This window comes from Drosophila tropicalis, unplaced genomic scaffold (assembly GCF_018151085.1).
Source record: "Drosophila tropicalis isolate 14030-0801.00 unplaced genomic scaffold, ASM1815108v1 contig_878, whole genome shotgun sequence".
Lineage (NCBI taxonomy): Eukaryota > Metazoa > Arthropoda > Insecta > Diptera > Drosophilidae > Drosophila > Drosophila tropicalis.
The window spans coordinates 11,713,940-11,729,331 of record NW_027173374.1 but is presented as its reverse complement, the minus strand read 5'-3'; the positions used below and the strand labels follow the sequence as shown (position 1 = coordinate 11,729,331).

Below are 15,392 nucleotides of genomic sequence, written 5' to 3'. Positions count from 1 at the left end.
AACTCTGTTTATCGAGCGCACTTATCTTTATCGAATTGACCAGTTTTTTATTGTTTACTGTCATTTTCTCAGCGAAAAGTTCAAAGTTTATTAAAAAATAGAAATATGAAAGTGCAAGACTTGGACAAATGCGCACCAACCAGTGATTGGAATGTTCTCTACTGGATATTGGGCACCGTGCTAATGCCGGTGGCTTTACCACTTGCGATAATTGAAATGCTTCATCGGATGAGAGCAAAAAAGTTCAGAAATCAATTACCCGGAAAGGTAATAAATTACTTAACGCAATTACTTAATTGACTTAATTATGTAAAATATGATTCATAAAGGTGGTTCTTATAACTGGTGCCAGTTCCGGTCTTGGTGAATCCTTGGCTCATGTCTTTTACCGCGCCGGCTGCAAAGTAATTCTAGCTGCCCGCAGACTAACCGAGTTGGAGCGGGTCAAGAATGATCTGCTAGCTTTGGATGTGGTAAGTTACGGCCCATCCTTGGTAGGAAAAATAACGAAAACAGTTTCTTTAGGAACCAGCATATCCGCCCACGGTAATGCCTTTGGATCTGGCTGAATTGAACTCCATACCGGATTTTGTTAATCGCGTCTTGGGTGTCTACAATCAAGTAGATATACTTATAAATAATGGTGGCATTAGCGTTCGAGCTGATGTGGCCTCCACCGCCGTTGATGTAGATGTGAAGGTGATGGTAGTCAATTATTTTGGCTCAGTGGCCCTTACTAAAGGTTGGATATGTCATTTAAGATCCTATTTAACGTCCAATTAGACAATTTCTTACATTGCAGCTCTCTTGCCTTCCATGGTGGCTCGTCAGAATGGACACATTTGTTTCATTAGCTCTGTCCAGGGCAAATTTGCAATACCTCAGCGAGCCGCTTATTCTGCATCCAAGCATGCTATGCAGGCTTTCGCCGATTCTCTGCGTGCCGAGGTGGCAAACAAGAATGTAAATGTGTCTTGTATTAGTCCTGGATATGTACGCACACAGCTCTCCTTAAATGCCCTGACAGGCTCAGGCAACAACTATGGCAGTTAGTAAAAGTTTCATAACCTTGCTTCAAAAATTGTCTAACATTTGGTTTCCCCTATAGAAATGGATGAGACTACTGCTAAGGGAATGTCTCCTGATAAACTGGCCGAACGAGTTTTACAATGCATTCTTCGCAAGGAGCCCGATATCATTGTCAGTGATCTGCAGGCTAAAATTGCGTATTATTTGCGTCACTTTTGTCCCAGTCTCTACTTTTGGATAATGGCCAAACGTGCCACCAAATTGGAGAAAGCTGATAAAAAAGCAACTTAGGATTTTATTAGTTGCATTTTTTTTGTTTCATTTCGTTTCATTTTATTATTGTTAATTGAATTTTGCTTCAAATGAGGAAATTATAAAATATTGCATATAAGTGTGTGTGTTCGTGTTGGTGGAGTGTGTGTATTAAAAATTAGTTACAATTAGGATTAATAAATAACGTAATATGATAATTCTGTAAATTAAGAATACAACTTAAATGTCACATATGTGCTTTTTTTTTTGTTCGTAATTAATAATGATTGATAAATTGTTTTTAAAATTAACTCTTGCTAATATTCGTCATTGGTTTTAATATCTTCTTCGTTTGTTATAATTGACAAAAATTTATATGTATTTGATTTATTCTTTAACTGGCCATTATTGGGAATTATAGTGTAAAAGGAAGAATGTTGTTAGTTTTGTTACAAAAAAGAAATTAAATTTGCCACAATGTTTTAAACTACACTTGAAGAAAACAATTAGTTCAAGCGATTTATAAGGAATTTCAAAAATATGTATAGACAATCTTTTTGGGAAGTTGTTTTATATTAAGTTATACATAGTTTAAACCTTTTTGAAAGTTTCATTTGATAAAAGCGAAAAACAAATTCAAATCATTAGACCAACTCTGATAATGGGGAAGAGTTTATAGTGTGGTGGGATGGGGTTGGTTGGGTTTGAAGTCGGTATGGATTGAGGACAACTCTTGGTTTATACAAAATTCATTTAGCTAAATTATATTAAAAAAAATAGCAATTAATCACGTGAGAAATACAATATTTGTATGTATAAAAGTAATTACAATTGAGGTACACATTACACATATAGATTTATAAATCGTCATTTTGCAGATGTACATTAAATATAATATATATATATGTATACATATAGAGTAAAATCAATCAAGTTCAATATGTACATTACACAAAACTGGTTCATTTCGCGCTTAAATAGTCTCAGTTGTTGTTTGTTTCATTTCATTTCAAAATACTTTCCATCTTAGAATTTAGTTTTGTTCAATCATAATATATACAGTACACAAATTGTTGGCCATACGTTTTATTGTTTTTTTTTTTTCTCATTTAACGAATTGAAATTAAAAGTTTTTGACCCTTGCTTGGTTGACTTTTATGTTCTAAGAGATACTTAAGACTATGTGTGATTTCGTTTAGTTTAGATTTTCGTTTATTCTTTGTTTTATTTTAAGCATTTCAAAGCGATTGTCGCGTATTATGGGGTTTTTACTATGTCCGTTTCCAAATTACTTGCCTACGCGTAAACTGGGTCGGTTTCTTGAGCTGAGCTTTTTATATACATATATATCTTTATGGTTATCTATGTTAGTGCATCTTGTATTTGTATATTTCCAAAAATATATACCCAAATGCTCGTAAAATTGCAATCAATTGTTAATATTGCACTTCCCATTTGTTTTAACTTTTTCTGTTGCTTTTTGTTGTTTCTACATATGCAATTGCAAATGATACGCCACATTCTTCTTCTACACGTTTATTCCTACAAATTGTTTATTGTTTAAACATATGTGTTTTATTTTAAATTTTGCAAGCCGTTTGCTTTTTTTGTGATTCTACAGAGTTATGTGAGTTGTATATACATACATTTGTATATATTGTATATATCTATAGTATATCGCTAGGTGTCTTCTCTTATTGTTTTGTTCTTCATTGCTTTAATGTGTTCTTTTATTGGTTGTTGTTATTGTTGCATATAAAAACTATGTATTTTCAATTTCTTATTTACACTACTAAACACAATATGGCGGAGGCATGGATTGTGGTTGTGTGATTGTGGCTGTGGCTGTGGTCGTAGCTATGTCTTGGTTGGTGCATTTGGATTGGGATGGGACGGGATGTGTTGGTGCCCAGGCGGATCGGCGGTGAATATGGTTAATATCCATGCATTCCTATATTCACTATGATCTAATCTTTTCGATGCATTTTGCTTTTGATTTATTGACAGTTTATCATCGTTGGTTATATGCTACATCCGATATGTGTCGGAATGTGTGTATGTACTTTTTGGGCGCTACACAAAACTACTCTCTACACAATTTCGTTTCGTTTAACATTAATTCTTGATTTCTGTTTTGATTTTGAAAAAGTTTTCAATTAAGTTTTTTGAAATAGTTTCTTGTTCAGTTGTAGTTGTTACTAAAAATAGCACCTTGTATTGTGTTTGGTTTTTAATGTCTGTTTGAAAGTTTTTAAGTTCTTTTCGAGTTAGAGATTCCTTCGATTTATGATCGTTGTTTGAAATGTGAAAATAAGTTTCTGTTTAAATAATTAAGTAACAAAAACGATAGGTACGTAATAGAGTGAGTAATATTAATTTAAAATAAACTTCATTAACAAGCGTCGGTCAAGGGAATATCTAATTCTGAATATCAATTAGGAACAAATTTGGAAAGTAATGTATGTATATATTATTTGCCTTGTTTTCTGATTAAAATTAGATAACCCAAGAACCGTCTTCATTCACTTTTTAAGTATCAAGTACTCGCATTCCTTTTCCATAATGTACAGTATTTGTATATAGAACATAAGAGTTAGAGTTATAGATTTTAAGAGTTCACAGTTTACCTACAGATTACAAATAGACAATGCAACAGTAAACAGTTTCCACAAAGGTACAATGTGCGGTGAGTGCGGCTGGCTGAGGCGGTGGCTTTAAGAGTTAAGTTGAACATTGAATGAGCAGTGGAGCAGCGCGGGCGTGTGAGGGGTTTTTAGTGTAAATCTGTAGTGGATGGATGTGTGGGCGTGTCGGCGTCTGATTATAAGTGATCTTTCTTTTAAATTTTTGTTTTCATCATCTTCGTTTTGTTTTTTTTTGGCATTCACATATTCAGCAGAAACGGCAAGTTTAAGGCAGTGTAAAGTACATATATACCCACATACATATGTATATATGTAAATATGCATGTGTACATGGTAAACCTATGCGACAATTTGTATAACTAACATTAAGACTTATCACTTTCACTTGGTTGGTTTGGAAATAAGAAAATAATTAAAAGAAAATATAAGGAATTGTGAGACTCACTGACGGCTTTAGCTAACCAGGTTCTCCACATCGGAGACAGCCACCTCTAAATCCGAGGGTAACTCATTATTCTCTGCGGCTGCTGATTGAGAAGCGGATCCTGAAGGTGGCGCGCCAGTAGCGGCTGTCGAGCGTCTATTAAAGTTATTCAGACTACGCCTCATGTTTTGGCTAGGGGCTGGCGCCTGAGACTGCCGTTGCATGGCGCTGGTAGAGGCGGACTGTTGTAATGGCAGAGCTCCTGGAGAAGTACTGGACGAGGATGTCGATGTTGTTGTAGTGCTGCTGGAAGATTGACGGGAAAAGTTTGGCGTTGCCGCTGTTGTCGCTCCCAGGCTGGCTCTGGGTATATTACTAAAGCTGTTGCGGACTGCATGACGAGTTGGCGGCACTGGGGCAGCTTTTGCTGCCGCATTTGAGGCGCTGCTATCTCTACGCAGGTTGGCATTAGAGGAGGAACGTCGCTGGGGTGTGGCCGCTGTACTTGTCGTTGGGCCAGGTGGTGGATCTTTGCCGTTCTTGGCTGCTGCACCAGCTTTCAGATTGAGACTGCTGCGTTTTTTGGTTTTGCCCAAATTCTGGCTTAGATTGATGAGATTTTGAGTGCTACCAAAGTTACGAGTAAGGTTCACGGAACCGTTGCTAGAATCAGCTTTAACTTTGCTACTACTACGTCGTGGAGCCACCGCAAAGGGATTGTGATTGGAGAGAGAGTTGGAGCGGCGATAGGAGCTACGCTGTGTGGCAGATCCAGCAGCACTAGCTGATGCTGGATCCACACTTGTTCTACTCGTACTGGGAGCTACCTTGCTACTGCTACTGGGTTTGGATCCGGAGCTAGTGTCAGCAAGCGGCAGTTCTACATTCTCATAACAATGATCTGTCGCTGACCGCGAGGCAGCAACTGGTGGTGGTTTAAGAGTCTCATAATTTGGCTCATTAAGTGTTAGAATTTGATTATCATCTTCGGCTTCATTGCAAAGCAGCAGAGCGCTGCGTTTACCACGAGCTGAGGTGTTGATGTCCTTTGATGTGCTGCTAGATTGTCCAGCATTTCGGGTACCACTCTTTTGACCACGTTTCGGCCGCCCAGCGCCTACCACATGGGTCTTAACCTTGGGCTTTTTCGACAAACGCAGCGAAAATTTGAAGGGCGGCTTATATACAACTTGAAGTTTAACTTTCTCATTTGACAAATTTCCCATGGATTTTGTTTTCTGCGGTGTCTTCTGCTGCACTAGTCGTTCGGGAGTCGATTGGGATTTGCTCATCACCTTGCGTACCCGAGAATTGTGTTCTATCTGGGACAAAGGCTGCGCCACAATCGGTGATTCCAATAACCACTTTTGGACTTTACCAAAGGTATTGGTATGATTTTGATTAGTGGACAAATTGGAAGCATCATCATTGGCATGCGAATAGTCGATGATTTGTTTGCCCATTTTTTTATTCAATTTCTTGGGCTCTTCCTCAACGTTTGTGGCAGCTAAAGATTTCTTGCTTGGCACCTGACTTCTGGATGACTTTTTTATGGGGTCAGCGGCGCTAGCTTTGATTTTGGCAGAAGCTCGTGTTATTCCTGTTGCCGTGGTGCCTACTCCTGTTCCCGATTTCTTGCTGCGTTCTCCCCTAACTTTCTTCTTGAAGGGCACCTTAGTTCGTACTGCGGTGTGCACTATAACGCCATTGTTATTTTCCGGCAAGCGCACTGTCTCCGTGGTGGCACTGTGTATAATGGTCACTGATTTAAGTTTCAGATTCGAGCGCTTGGCCAGCAGCTTTGTGCTCAGTATCTGGGGTAAAATGGAACAAAACAAAAACATATTAGAATGGAAAGGAATTTAAGGCAAAATTTTAAATGACAATCATTAACAAGCTTAAATGCTTGGGGGCTGCTGCATATATTGCTCTCAGATAACCTTTAGACCAATAAAACTACACGGTAATGAAATGGGTCTGTAATTTATAGCCCTCTGATATAGCTTCAGATAAGGCCAACTGCCGAATTAGTTTGAATCAATTTTACAACTAAGTTCATATTGGAATTTATCTTAAGTTTGAACTGCCTTCTCACCCAAGGCCTGAGCATTGGCCTCATGCTGATCCCTTAGCATTTGTGTAATCAAACGCATAAGCTTCCCAGGCAAATTACAGAATTAATTTGAATCATTTGAACTTAACGGGTAATCACTTACCAATAATAAAATGACACCTATGGCCGCCAGTGCAACGGTATACCAATTCTGTTGCATCCATTTCTTAAAACTGGCTATACTCTCCTCGGAGAGCAGCAGCTTTCTTAGTGTGGCCAACGGTCCAGAGGGATCTACTTCGCGGCACTTTTGGAATACATCACAGTAGCTAAACATGATTAGTAAATAGATGGTGTTAATTATTTTGAAAAGTAACAAAATTTGAGTAGAACTTTTACCCGTTGTAATCATTGCAGGGTGTACCCGGTTTGGAGTACATATCGGGGACATCAAACGGAGCCTCATTCCATTCAAAAGAACTTCGACAGGGATTATCTCCAGCTAGTTTGCAACATAATTCACATGATTTGATGCGGTCATCTTGAGGTCCTGGTATACATTGGCACGACTCCAGGCCATAAGCCAGGCAAATACTGCCAGTGCAATCGCCCATGTAGCAAACAAACTCTTTATTGCATATGGTCTTATTTGGTTTGTTAACCGACGGCGGACACTGTGGCACTCGGCCATCACAGAACGAGGGATCTCGGCAACCATTGTCATCTCGGCATTTGTCACCGAACTTGAGTTTGCAATCGGTGGTGCAGCATGGTCCCTGCGAGGGACTACAACGGGCATGGGGCGTCAATGTGCAAGGCGTCTCATCTATTCGCGGTTGTCGCGACATAGGGAAACAACAGGAATCTTTACAATCCTCCTCCCAACCGCAATCACACTGCTCTCCTGGCTCCACAACCCCATTACCACAAATGGAGGATTGTGGTTCAGTAAAACAACCCTTCATAGAGCGAGCTTTGGCATTTAGTACAGGTTCAATTGATTTTAAGGAACACGAACTAAATCTGTTGTTATTCTTCTTGTCACCCGAAGTGGCTCGAGCAAACATAATAAAATTGCCATCCTCTCCACCAGGAGTACATTGCTCAGGATCATGCTGCAATAAGTCACAATAATGTATTAAAAATGAGGCATCATAGAAGTTAGAATCCTGAACGTACCGGTGATCCAAAGTTGTGGCCTATTTCATGGGCTAGGGTCACATGAGAGACAGCTGGTGGCACATGTTTACCATAATTTAATAAAGTGACAATGCCCGTGTTTAAAGATTTTAAGGAACCACGATAATGTCCATTCTTCTCGCACACACCGCCGGCGTTCTTTAGATCCCCCGTCCAGGCCAAGCCAAGTGTACCCATCTCAAAATCGCGATAGGTAAACATATAGGCCAAACAAAATGCATCATAGTCCTCCTCTGTAACAGAATGACACATTTAAAATGCTATTTACATGAAAAGTTTCAGTGAACTCACCTGAAAACAATTCAAGAAACTTTTCCACGCCATAATTTCCGGGAAAACGATAACTGGGATCTTTTAAAGCATTCATATTGTGAACCTTAATGCGTTTAATCATGAATGTAATATTATCTGGTTTGCCATCATTATTGAAATCGGTATTTCTATAAATTGAATTGGCTCTCTGGACATGCCTGGTTATGGCCTCAATTGAGGCCTCATCGGAGCCCATTTTTTGAAAGAATGTATGATCTGCCTGCAGATACAACATGCATGTGGTTTTGCGATCATAAAGCAAACGCGGTGAACTATGTATATCCTCGCCACGTCCGCTCAGTAAATTGGTCATCAACATGCTGTTGAAACTAGGATTTGGATTTGGGGCGAAAATAATCTCTGGATTGTAGTTATTCACAATAATATTGGGCTTCTTGGTTGCCCCGTTTTTGGTAATAATCTCGACATGAGTCTTATGACTGGGACGATCATTGGCACCATTGCCCAGGAAAAGTGTAGTCCAATTGGCATTAAAGAAATTAGTTGGCAGAGAGCCATTTTGATTTGCGTTGGGCTCCTCGTATGGTGTACCAAACTCTGGCTCAATGGGTCGATTGTATGTGCTAACAATAATATTCTTGTGTTTGGTATACAATTTGCGAACATTATTATTGTTAGAGTTGGAATTGGTATTGCTATTGCTATTGCCATTATAGCTGCGACTGCCATCGCCCACGTTGGAGGGATTATAGTTATTTACAAGTATATTTCGATTCGATGCGGCTTTGGTGGTCAGTGTAGCCAGAAAGGATTCTGTACTACGCCCTGTGCTTCTGGTCGTTGAAGTTGTATGCTTCCTTTTGGAATCTTCCTCATGATCATCCTCTTCCGAGGCGAGCACTCGGAAATCATCATTATAGGGCACTTCCAAATCCAGTGGTAATGGTGGATTCCGATTGTATGTTGGTGCTTGAGCTGGACTATCTGACATTGCCAGCTAAAAAGACAGCAAAAGAAAAAAATATTAATATGAATTTAAATTAACATTAACTTATTTTACCTCTTCTGGTAGCCAACGCTTTTTTCGTAATTTCTCACTGGCACAATGCGGCTTCGCCTCCGACCTAATGCCGCCACCTCCTACTGTTAATCCTCTCTCCTTCTGCATATTTACATCACTTAACTTATAGACTATACTGTGCACTCCGCTCTCGGCCAGCTGTTGGGAATAACGTTGTGCGGGCTCTATATAATAGTGCTCCGCTTGCGTTTCAATTGTGCCATCTAGCAGATTGTCACTGGTTAGAATGGCCTGCACATGAGCAGCCTCATCGTCCTCCAGGCCGCCAGTGTAAATGCGTGAGACATCGTATTCGATGGGTCCCAGTGTGTTCTCAATTTCCACGTCGTGGGCGAACACCGAATGTGGCTGTTGATGCAATACCAAGCGAAAATCTCTGCAAATTAAGCAAAGAAAAAAAATGATTTATTTCGCAAACAATTTATAATATGCATTTAATCACACTGTTAGGCAAATTTAGGAAATCCAATTAAAGCGAACGTAAATTATACCTTGTTTTACCTAAAAACTAGTTGAATTTGTTTAAAAACCCGTTCAATTTTCTATGATTAACTATTGCTGCACTATGACCTTAATTCAACAATGCAAAATTTGTACCCACACACAATGTCTCTTTCTCTGTCTCTCTTACCTGTCATGTGCGGAGAAATTCAATCGGATTGTGTGCGCCAGTCCACTTGATGAGGAGGACGACGACAAGGTGGGCTCTGATTGTCGTTTTCGACGAGAGCGGGCTTGTTCCAAGTGCCTAAGCTGCGCAGTCTGAAGAATGGCGCGATCGAAATTCGCTGCTTCCCAGTGCTTGATATAAGGCGTCAGTTTGTGGGTGTAACCTAATGTGAGTGGAGAGATGCCAGGTGAATGCTGAGTAATCTGAAGTCTTTCATTTCTCTTGCAGTAATTTGACTTACCAGGCAACTTGAGTGGCGTTGGTATGGCCAACAATTCACTGGGCGCCCACATCAGGGCCAGGAAGCCCAGCAGCCAGCTCATCTTGATGCTAGACGTGTGTGTGTGTGTGTAAAAATGTATAGTTGAGTGTGTGTGTGTATGTGGAAACCTAACTAGTTCTAGGTTGCGTTTTTACTCAAAGATTGACCTTTGTCTCCTGACCCTCGTGTCTTACATTATTATGGTTGTTGGTTCTTGCTATTGGCCAGAAACGTAGCAACAAGAGGGGGGATAATGCTCAACTCTCTATTACCAAGAATATCTCTGACAACATCTCACGCGTAGCTGCTGTTAAAAGAAGAATGAGAATGAGAATTGGCTATAATCGAAAACTTGATTGTGTTTAACGGTTATTGTTAACGAAGAAGTTGCAGCAGCACTTATGTTTCTACATAAAACCCATAAGGAAATATCATTACCATGTAGCAATAAAAATAGTAATATCTCTTTTGTATGCAATTGAGACTTTACATTAAGAAATCTTTTAAATATTTTTAATAAAATTTCTTATCTTGATCCTAGTTTAATATTTTGAGCTATTTGTGCAAATCAGGAAGCTATTCTTATACTGTGAGTCGCATCTTCTTTTTAGGCATTACAATGCAAATTAAGATCCCTTTTTTGCAGTGGGATCATTTTTATACACTTCTGGCTAATGTCCATAAAAGTGTACGTAGGAAGACTTTGCACTCGACACAAATCATCGGGCAGAAATCTGGCTTTCACCTTTTGCAGAGCAACAATAAAAATAAATAAATACATACGTACGAATCTTTTGTTTGAAATTTTTGCGTCTTTTATGCATAAATGGCAAAAGCAACAAACGGCAATTGTGAAGAAGAAGAAGAGCGCCACAGCATCTCATTAGCACTTTGCACATTCATCCACCCGACAAAAATATATAATTTTGTACAGTTAGTTTGATCATTTAAAGTAAATTTTCTTATGCACAATAAAATGTAATACAAGATTTACAATACATTAATTTGAGGGCAATTTGAATATTATGGGGATTTCCCAAGAGGAGTTCAAATCAGGAGAAATTTTAATGAGTCACTTCGAATTAAACACTTTTGTCTGGTGGGATGAGACATAAACAAACCACACACATACACACGCACACACACTCACTGACGTACACAATCAGACTAATTCTCTCTTACTCCTTCTTTCCCTCACTATCTTTCTCTCTTTCATTCTCTGTGTTTGTGCGCCCGTGAAAATTACTGTTAGTCTCCCGTTTCCGTTCCGTTTGTTTTTAGCGCATTTCCCATTGGCCAATTTGAATTAAATGCATTCCTTTTACCACTTATTGACAAGCATTTAATTGGATAATTTTTGTATCTTTTGCTTTAGCCATTGCGGAGAAATTCTTTGTGTGCATATGTGTGTAAGTGTGTACCTGAGCTTTGGGCCAAAACGCTGTTTGTTACTCGCTGCTCGTTGTTGTTATTGGCAGCTCAAAATAAATTACAGCGTGAAATTCAATTAGGCAACAAAGGCAGAGTGAGAAAGGGCAATGGTTTAGCTACGTTTAGTTTGTTATATTTTTAATTGGATTTGGCCATGTTTCTTTTTCGTTTTTATTTTTCGAATTTTTCGCAAACATTTTAAATATTAAAAACAACAAACACACACACACACATACATATAAGCGCAACACATGCACACACACAGAGAAAACAATCGACCTCCGCTCGACTACTGGCGTAAATGGTATAAGCCAGCCCCAAGTTTTTTTTTTTTCGTTGCCAGGGTCTAAAACCAGTTCTGGCTTATTCACTTAATACACAAAACCAAAAGAAAAACGTATTTCCCGAATTATTGGTACAGAATTAACAATATATTTTTTGATTAATTATACGCACATTATTTATTTACTCGAGCGATGTCATTTTAACGGATTTGCAATTCTGATTGAAATTTTCTTTTTCTTTTTGTGAGGGGGTTTTCGAAAACAAAATTGGTAACACTGAACGGTAGCAGAATACTGAGGTTCGATAGTTCATCTCTAAAAAATATTAAAAAAAAATGCTAAGCGTGCGAGTAATAGTCCTAAGGGTGCGAGTAATAGTGCTAAGGGATTTTCTTGGCGCGCCCGCCACATCAAAATTGTTTCTGTGACCGTGTTAAACACACCGTAGATATATGTATATATAGTGAAATGGCAGAAAACACTTAAATACACATATCAAAATAAACATCCACCCACAGTAAATGAACAATAGCCAAACAACCAGCAACAGCTGACGCAATCTGATGCAACATTACACAATTGCAATTTCATCAAACATTGCAAACAACAAAACAAAAAACGCACAGTTTAAAAATTATTAATTATTAACAGCTATTTGGCGTTGCTCTTAGGGAACAGCTGAGGAAAATTTGAAAATATTTACGCTGAGAATTTTTCGAGAAAAATTTGCACAACAATGAACAACATTAAGAATTAAGACATTAGGATTTTATTTTTGCTACTAAACTAAACTTTAACAACTTCTTTAATGGATGTTTGTTGCTTTTGAATGCCATCGCGTAGCTGTTGGGCGTTTTCATCTAGTTTGGCTTGACATGCCAGCAAGCGATCCCTCTGGGTGACCAATTTCTCCTCCATGGCTGCCATTTTCCTAACTTTTTGATCATATTCGTCGAAAACCTGCCACCAAGTTGGAAGCGCCAAGCTCTGGGGATCCGTGAGAAGTGTGTGCTCCAAATCGGCATTGTCAGTACTACCGCTGCTATTAATAGACGGTTGGGTGAATACGAAGGTCTCCATATCGGCTTGCATTTCATCCACCGTTGGAGCTGTGGGTGGGGGCTCAATTTGTGGTTTTGCCTTTTTGAACATTATTCGATCAATGTAGTGGTCTCTGTGGAATATTGCAACGTCAGCACTTTGTGGTTTGTGTTTAAGCAAAGAATTTTAATAGAATTCAAACCATTGATAGACGACGCCTGGAGCACAGCCAATCAGCAATGTAGAAACTAATATAGCTGTTTATACAATAATTAAACAATTTTAAATTAATAACAAGCAGATTAAAGTCGTATTATTTCTTTATCAGCTGTTTTTTGTTTATTGGGGCCTTTAAACTAGTTCCGAATAGAGAATTCCAGTTTGAAAACGCGAACAGCTGATAGTTTACCTTTTGCCGCTCTTTCGTTGGAAACAACGCTTTCTTGTTTGCGATTTGTTTATTGTCGTATTAATATTAATTAAAATTAATTAAAATGACAAACCGCGACGAACTTAGTGCAGCAGCAAAACAAAAATTCGTAGAAGCCGCTACACGATCGAAAAATCCTTTAGATTCTCTGCCGTACAGCAGTTTTACATCGCCCTGTGGAGAAAAGTTCAAATTGATATGCAGCGCCAAGAATGATTTGGACGCCAAGACCATAAAGTGGGCATGTAAACTGGCTGAACAGAATGTGAGCCCATTTTATAAGCTAACAAAGATCGGATGGCAGCCAAAGATCAAGCAGGCCGAACACAATAAAGCCTGGGCACGTTACCTGGTGGCGCAGAATGAGAAAAATGAAAATGTAGCCTATGCCATGTTTCGTTTCGACTTGGACAACGGAGATTGTGTGCTTTACTGGTGAGTTTAATCTTATTGAAGTGTTTGTCTTTTAATTTAAATTAACAATAAATGTCTTTCCAGTTACGAAATGCAAGTGGCATCAAATTATCAACGCAAAGGCCTGGGCAGATTCATTATGAAATTACTCGAGGATTGTGCACGTCATTGGCATTTGGAGAAAATCATACTGACTGTTCTTAACAATAATGAGAATTCCAAGTTGTTTTACAAAGCTTTGGACTATCAAAAAGATGAGACTTCACCTGATGTCTTGGAAGAGGCTGACTATGAGATTCTCAGCAAGTCTACTTTAAGTTAAGTTTTCCATACTTTTTTTATTGCATAAATTTATTTCAACAAATTGGCTTGAGTCTCCAAATGTGTGGCCATGCGTATGTCCTGGGAACTAAGACCGCCCACATCATGGGTGGAAAGAGTAACATCCACTTTATTGTAGCAATTGAACCACTCCGGGTGGTGATTGATTTTCTCTGCAAGAAGTGCCACGCCAGTCATAAAGCTAAAGGCCTGATTAAAATCCTTCAGAATGAATTGCTTGAAAATGGCATCGCGTCCTTCGACCAAAGTCCAGCCAGCATCCAAAAGCGGCTGCAACTTCTCATTGCGTTCTTGTTCATTGAGTTTAACCTGTACAAAGGGGGGAAAAAAACAATGATTAAGCGATAGCAACAAGTACCACAATTAAACATTTTTTTCCTCTACACTTGCCACCATTTTTCGTTTCGGTTTTGTTGTTGTTGCTGTTGTATAGAACCTCCAATAGCCACCAGTTGATATCCCAGCAGCTGTTCTCGTCGCTGGCGTATACAGAACTGAGCTTGGCCTGCCATTGCGCGTAAATCAAAGCTCAAATATCTCTCATCTCATCTTAGCTTTAGCTTTAATTCGGATTCCACTCACCCCTTCTCTTTTCTTTGTGTGGCCAGCAGCCAGCCAGACCACTGGCTCCAATTAACTCGATTGGCAACTTTCCGAAAGCGGTTCAGAACGCAATATTGGATTTGATTTGTAATTACCATTTTAACTTTGAATGTTATTAAATTCAGGCCAACTTATTTTTTCTGTTTGCCCAGCTACGAACTGGCACCGCAACGAGACATGTAAACAAATGCCAGAGTTGCCATTCTCGTGAATGTCGAGAGTTAAAACTTTGGCGCACTTTTTAAAGTGAATACGAAGCTTGAATATGAAAAAATCGATTTCTGGTGGATCTTGAATGTCTATTAAATTAATAGAAATATACTTGAGATAGAAGAAATTCTCCTAATTTTTTGGAGAAGGTTCTTCCACTATTTAAAGGGGGCAGAGAATTAAATCGTTTTTGTTAATTTGCCTTTTTATTTAATCCTTGAAATTAAATATCAAATTTTCGTGTAGATATCTTTTTATTGTGCTTTGTGTAATATAATCATCTGATTATGTTTTCCTATTTAATGTTGAGATTTTGGCACTATATTTTCTGCTTCACCATTGCCATAGTAATCGTAATCCGTACCAGCCGTTGATGTGACCATTCCTGAGGCCATGGGATGATCAGTCGAAGTGACCATTAGTTCCCTGTTTAATGGTTCAGTGGTACGACGCCAGCGTAGACTATAGCGACTGCGCACAAATGGTGGCTTGGTGGCTCCCGTGTCCACATTACCTAAGGCTGAGAGAAAGCAAACTGCTTGATGAATGCTCAATCCTTAAAATTGAACTTTTCTTACCCAGGGCAAAGAGACACAAGCTTAGAATTACTAGCAAAGTCAAAGTCAATTTCATTCTGCCAACTGTGACTCTCTTCAGCTGCATGTGCTGCATTTATAGGGCCATGATAAAGTATGAGTAAGTCCCTGAGGTCAGCTGTGAAAGCGAAAGCAGATCACACCAGACCAGA

General features: G+C 39.0%; 5 protein-coding genes across 10 annotated transcripts; 2 read left to right on the top strand and 3 right to left on the bottom strand.

Moving 5' to 3' along the window:
* Positions 1 to 38: 38 nt before the first annotated feature.
* Positions 39 to 1,592, top strand: LOC137585669 (dehydrogenase/reductase SDR family protein 7-like). Its single transcript, XM_068301542.1, has 5 exons — positions 39 to 267; positions 330 to 473; positions 526 to 742; positions 803 to 1,048; positions 1,109 to 1,592. The coding sequence occupies exons 1-5, from the start codon at positions 106 to 108 to the stop codon at positions 1,318 to 1,320; spliced, it is 981 nt and encodes a 326-aa protein (XP_068157643.1). The 5' UTR covers positions 39 to 105; the 3' UTR covers positions 1,321 to 1,592.
* Positions 1,323 to 11,860, bottom strand: Kul (Kuzbanian-like). Of its 6 annotated transcripts, none has more exons than XM_068301537.1 (10): positions 11,777 to 11,860; positions 10,084 to 10,193; positions 9,869 to 10,027; positions 9,589 to 9,790; positions 8,937 to 9,333; positions 7,895 to 8,873; positions 7,583 to 7,836; positions 6,803 to 7,518; positions 6,567 to 6,732; positions 1,323 to 6,164 (listed from the first exon to the last, which is right to left on the bottom strand). In XM_068301537.1, exons 3-10 carry the CDS (start codon positions 9,948 to 9,950, stop codon positions 4,380 to 4,382), a joined length of 4,581 nt encoding a protein of 1,526 aa, XP_068157638.1. In that variant the 5' UTR covers positions 9,951 to 10,027; positions 10,084 to 10,193; positions 11,777 to 11,860; the 3' UTR covers positions 1,323 to 4,379. The 6 variants fall into 6 exon arrangements, with proteins under 6 accessions (XP_068157638.1, XP_068157640.1, XP_068157636.1 ...); XM_068301539.1 differs by having other exon boundaries at positions 1,323 to 4,265; positions 4,372 to 6,164; positions 9,869 to 10,196; positions 11,777 to 11,847; XM_068301540.1 differs by adding an exon at positions 6,446 to 6,506 and having other exon boundaries at positions 5,965 to 6,164; positions 9,869 to 10,196; positions 11,777 to 11,854.
* Positions 11,861 to 12,357: 497 nt separating this feature from the next.
* LOC137584440 (uncharacterized) lies at positions 12,358 to 12,996 on the bottom strand. Its single transcript, XM_068299831.1, has 2 exons — positions 12,848 to 12,996; positions 12,358 to 12,778 (listed from the first exon to the last, which is right to left on the bottom strand). The coding sequence occupies exon 2, from the start codon at positions 12,754 to 12,756 to the stop codon at positions 12,391 to 12,393; it is 366 nt and encodes a 121-aa protein (XP_068155932.1). The 5' UTR covers positions 12,757 to 12,778; positions 12,848 to 12,996; the 3' UTR covers positions 12,358 to 12,390.
* Positions 12,997 to 13,047: 51 nt separating this feature from the next.
* Naa40 (N-alpha-acetyltransferase 40) lies at positions 13,048 to 13,853 on the top strand. Its single transcript, XM_068299829.1, has 2 exons — positions 13,048 to 13,510; positions 13,574 to 13,853. Exons 1-2 carry the CDS (start codon positions 13,140 to 13,142, stop codon positions 13,809 to 13,811), a joined length of 609 nt encoding a protein of 202 aa, XP_068155930.1. The 5' UTR covers positions 13,048 to 13,139; the 3' UTR covers positions 13,812 to 13,853.
* Pcd (pterin-4a-carbinolamine dehydratase) lies at positions 13,808 to 14,611 on the bottom strand. The gene is made up of 3 exons (XM_068299830.1): positions 14,414 to 14,611; positions 14,222 to 14,336; positions 13,808 to 14,140 (listed from the first exon to the last, which is right to left on the bottom strand). The coding sequence occupies exons 1-3, from the start codon at positions 14,530 to 14,532 to the stop codon at positions 13,841 to 13,843; spliced, it is 534 nt and encodes a 177-aa protein (XP_068155931.1). The 5' UTR covers positions 14,533 to 14,611; the 3' UTR covers positions 13,808 to 13,840.
* Between the last annotated feature and the right edge of the window lie 781 nt (positions 14,612 to 15,392).

Excerpts from the sequence above, each read along its gene's own strand:
- Pcd (XM_068299830.1), bottom strand. The coding sequence starts at position 14,532 with ATGGTAATTACAAATCAAATCCAATATTGCGTTCTGAACCGCTTTCGG. Across the intron at positions 14,337-14,413 it reads ACACAAAGAAAAGAGAAGGG|GCCAAGCTCAGTTCTGTATA; the intron begins GTGAGTGGAATC and ends GCGCAATGGCAG. Across the intron at positions 14,141-14,221 it reads AACCGAAACGAAAAATGGTG|GTTAAACTCAATGAACAAGA; the intron begins GCAAGTGTAGAG and ends CCCTTTGTACAG.
- Kul (XM_068301535.1), bottom strand. The coding sequence starts at position 9,950 with ATGAGCTGGCTGCTGGGCTTCCTGGCCCTGATGTGGGCGCCCAGTGAA. Across the intron at positions 9,334-9,588 it reads AATTTCTCCGCACATGACAG|AGATTTTCGCTTGGTATTGC; the intron begins GTAAGAGAGACA and ends CTTAATTTGCAG. Across the intron at positions 6,733-6,802 it reads CCCTGCAATGATTACAACGG|CTACTGTGATGTATTCCAAA; the intron begins GTAAAAGTTCTA and ends AATCATGTTTAG.
- Naa40 (XM_068299829.1), top strand. The coding sequence starts at position 13,140 with ATGACAAACCGCGACGAACTTAGTGCAGCAGCAAAACAAAAATTCGTA. Across the intron at positions 13,511-13,573 it reads GGAGATTGTGTGCTTTACTG|TTACGAAATGCAAGTGGCAT; the intron begins GTGAGTTTAATC and ends ATGTCTTTCCAG.
- LOC137584440 (XM_068299831.1), bottom strand. The coding sequence starts at position 12,756 with ATGTTCAAAAAGGCAAAACCACAAATTGAGCCCCCACCCACAGCTCCA.
- LOC137585669 (XM_068301542.1), top strand. The coding sequence starts at position 106 with ATGAAAGTGCAAGACTTGGACAAATGCGCACCAACCAGTGATTGGAAT. Across the intron at positions 268-329 it reads GAAATCAATTACCCGGAAAG|GTGGTTCTTATAACTGGTGC; the intron begins GTAATAAATTAC and ends TGATTCATAAAG. Across the intron at positions 1,049-1,108 it reads CTCAGGCAACAACTATGGCA|AAATGGATGAGACTACTGCT; the intron begins GTTAGTAAAAGT and ends TTTCCCCTATAG.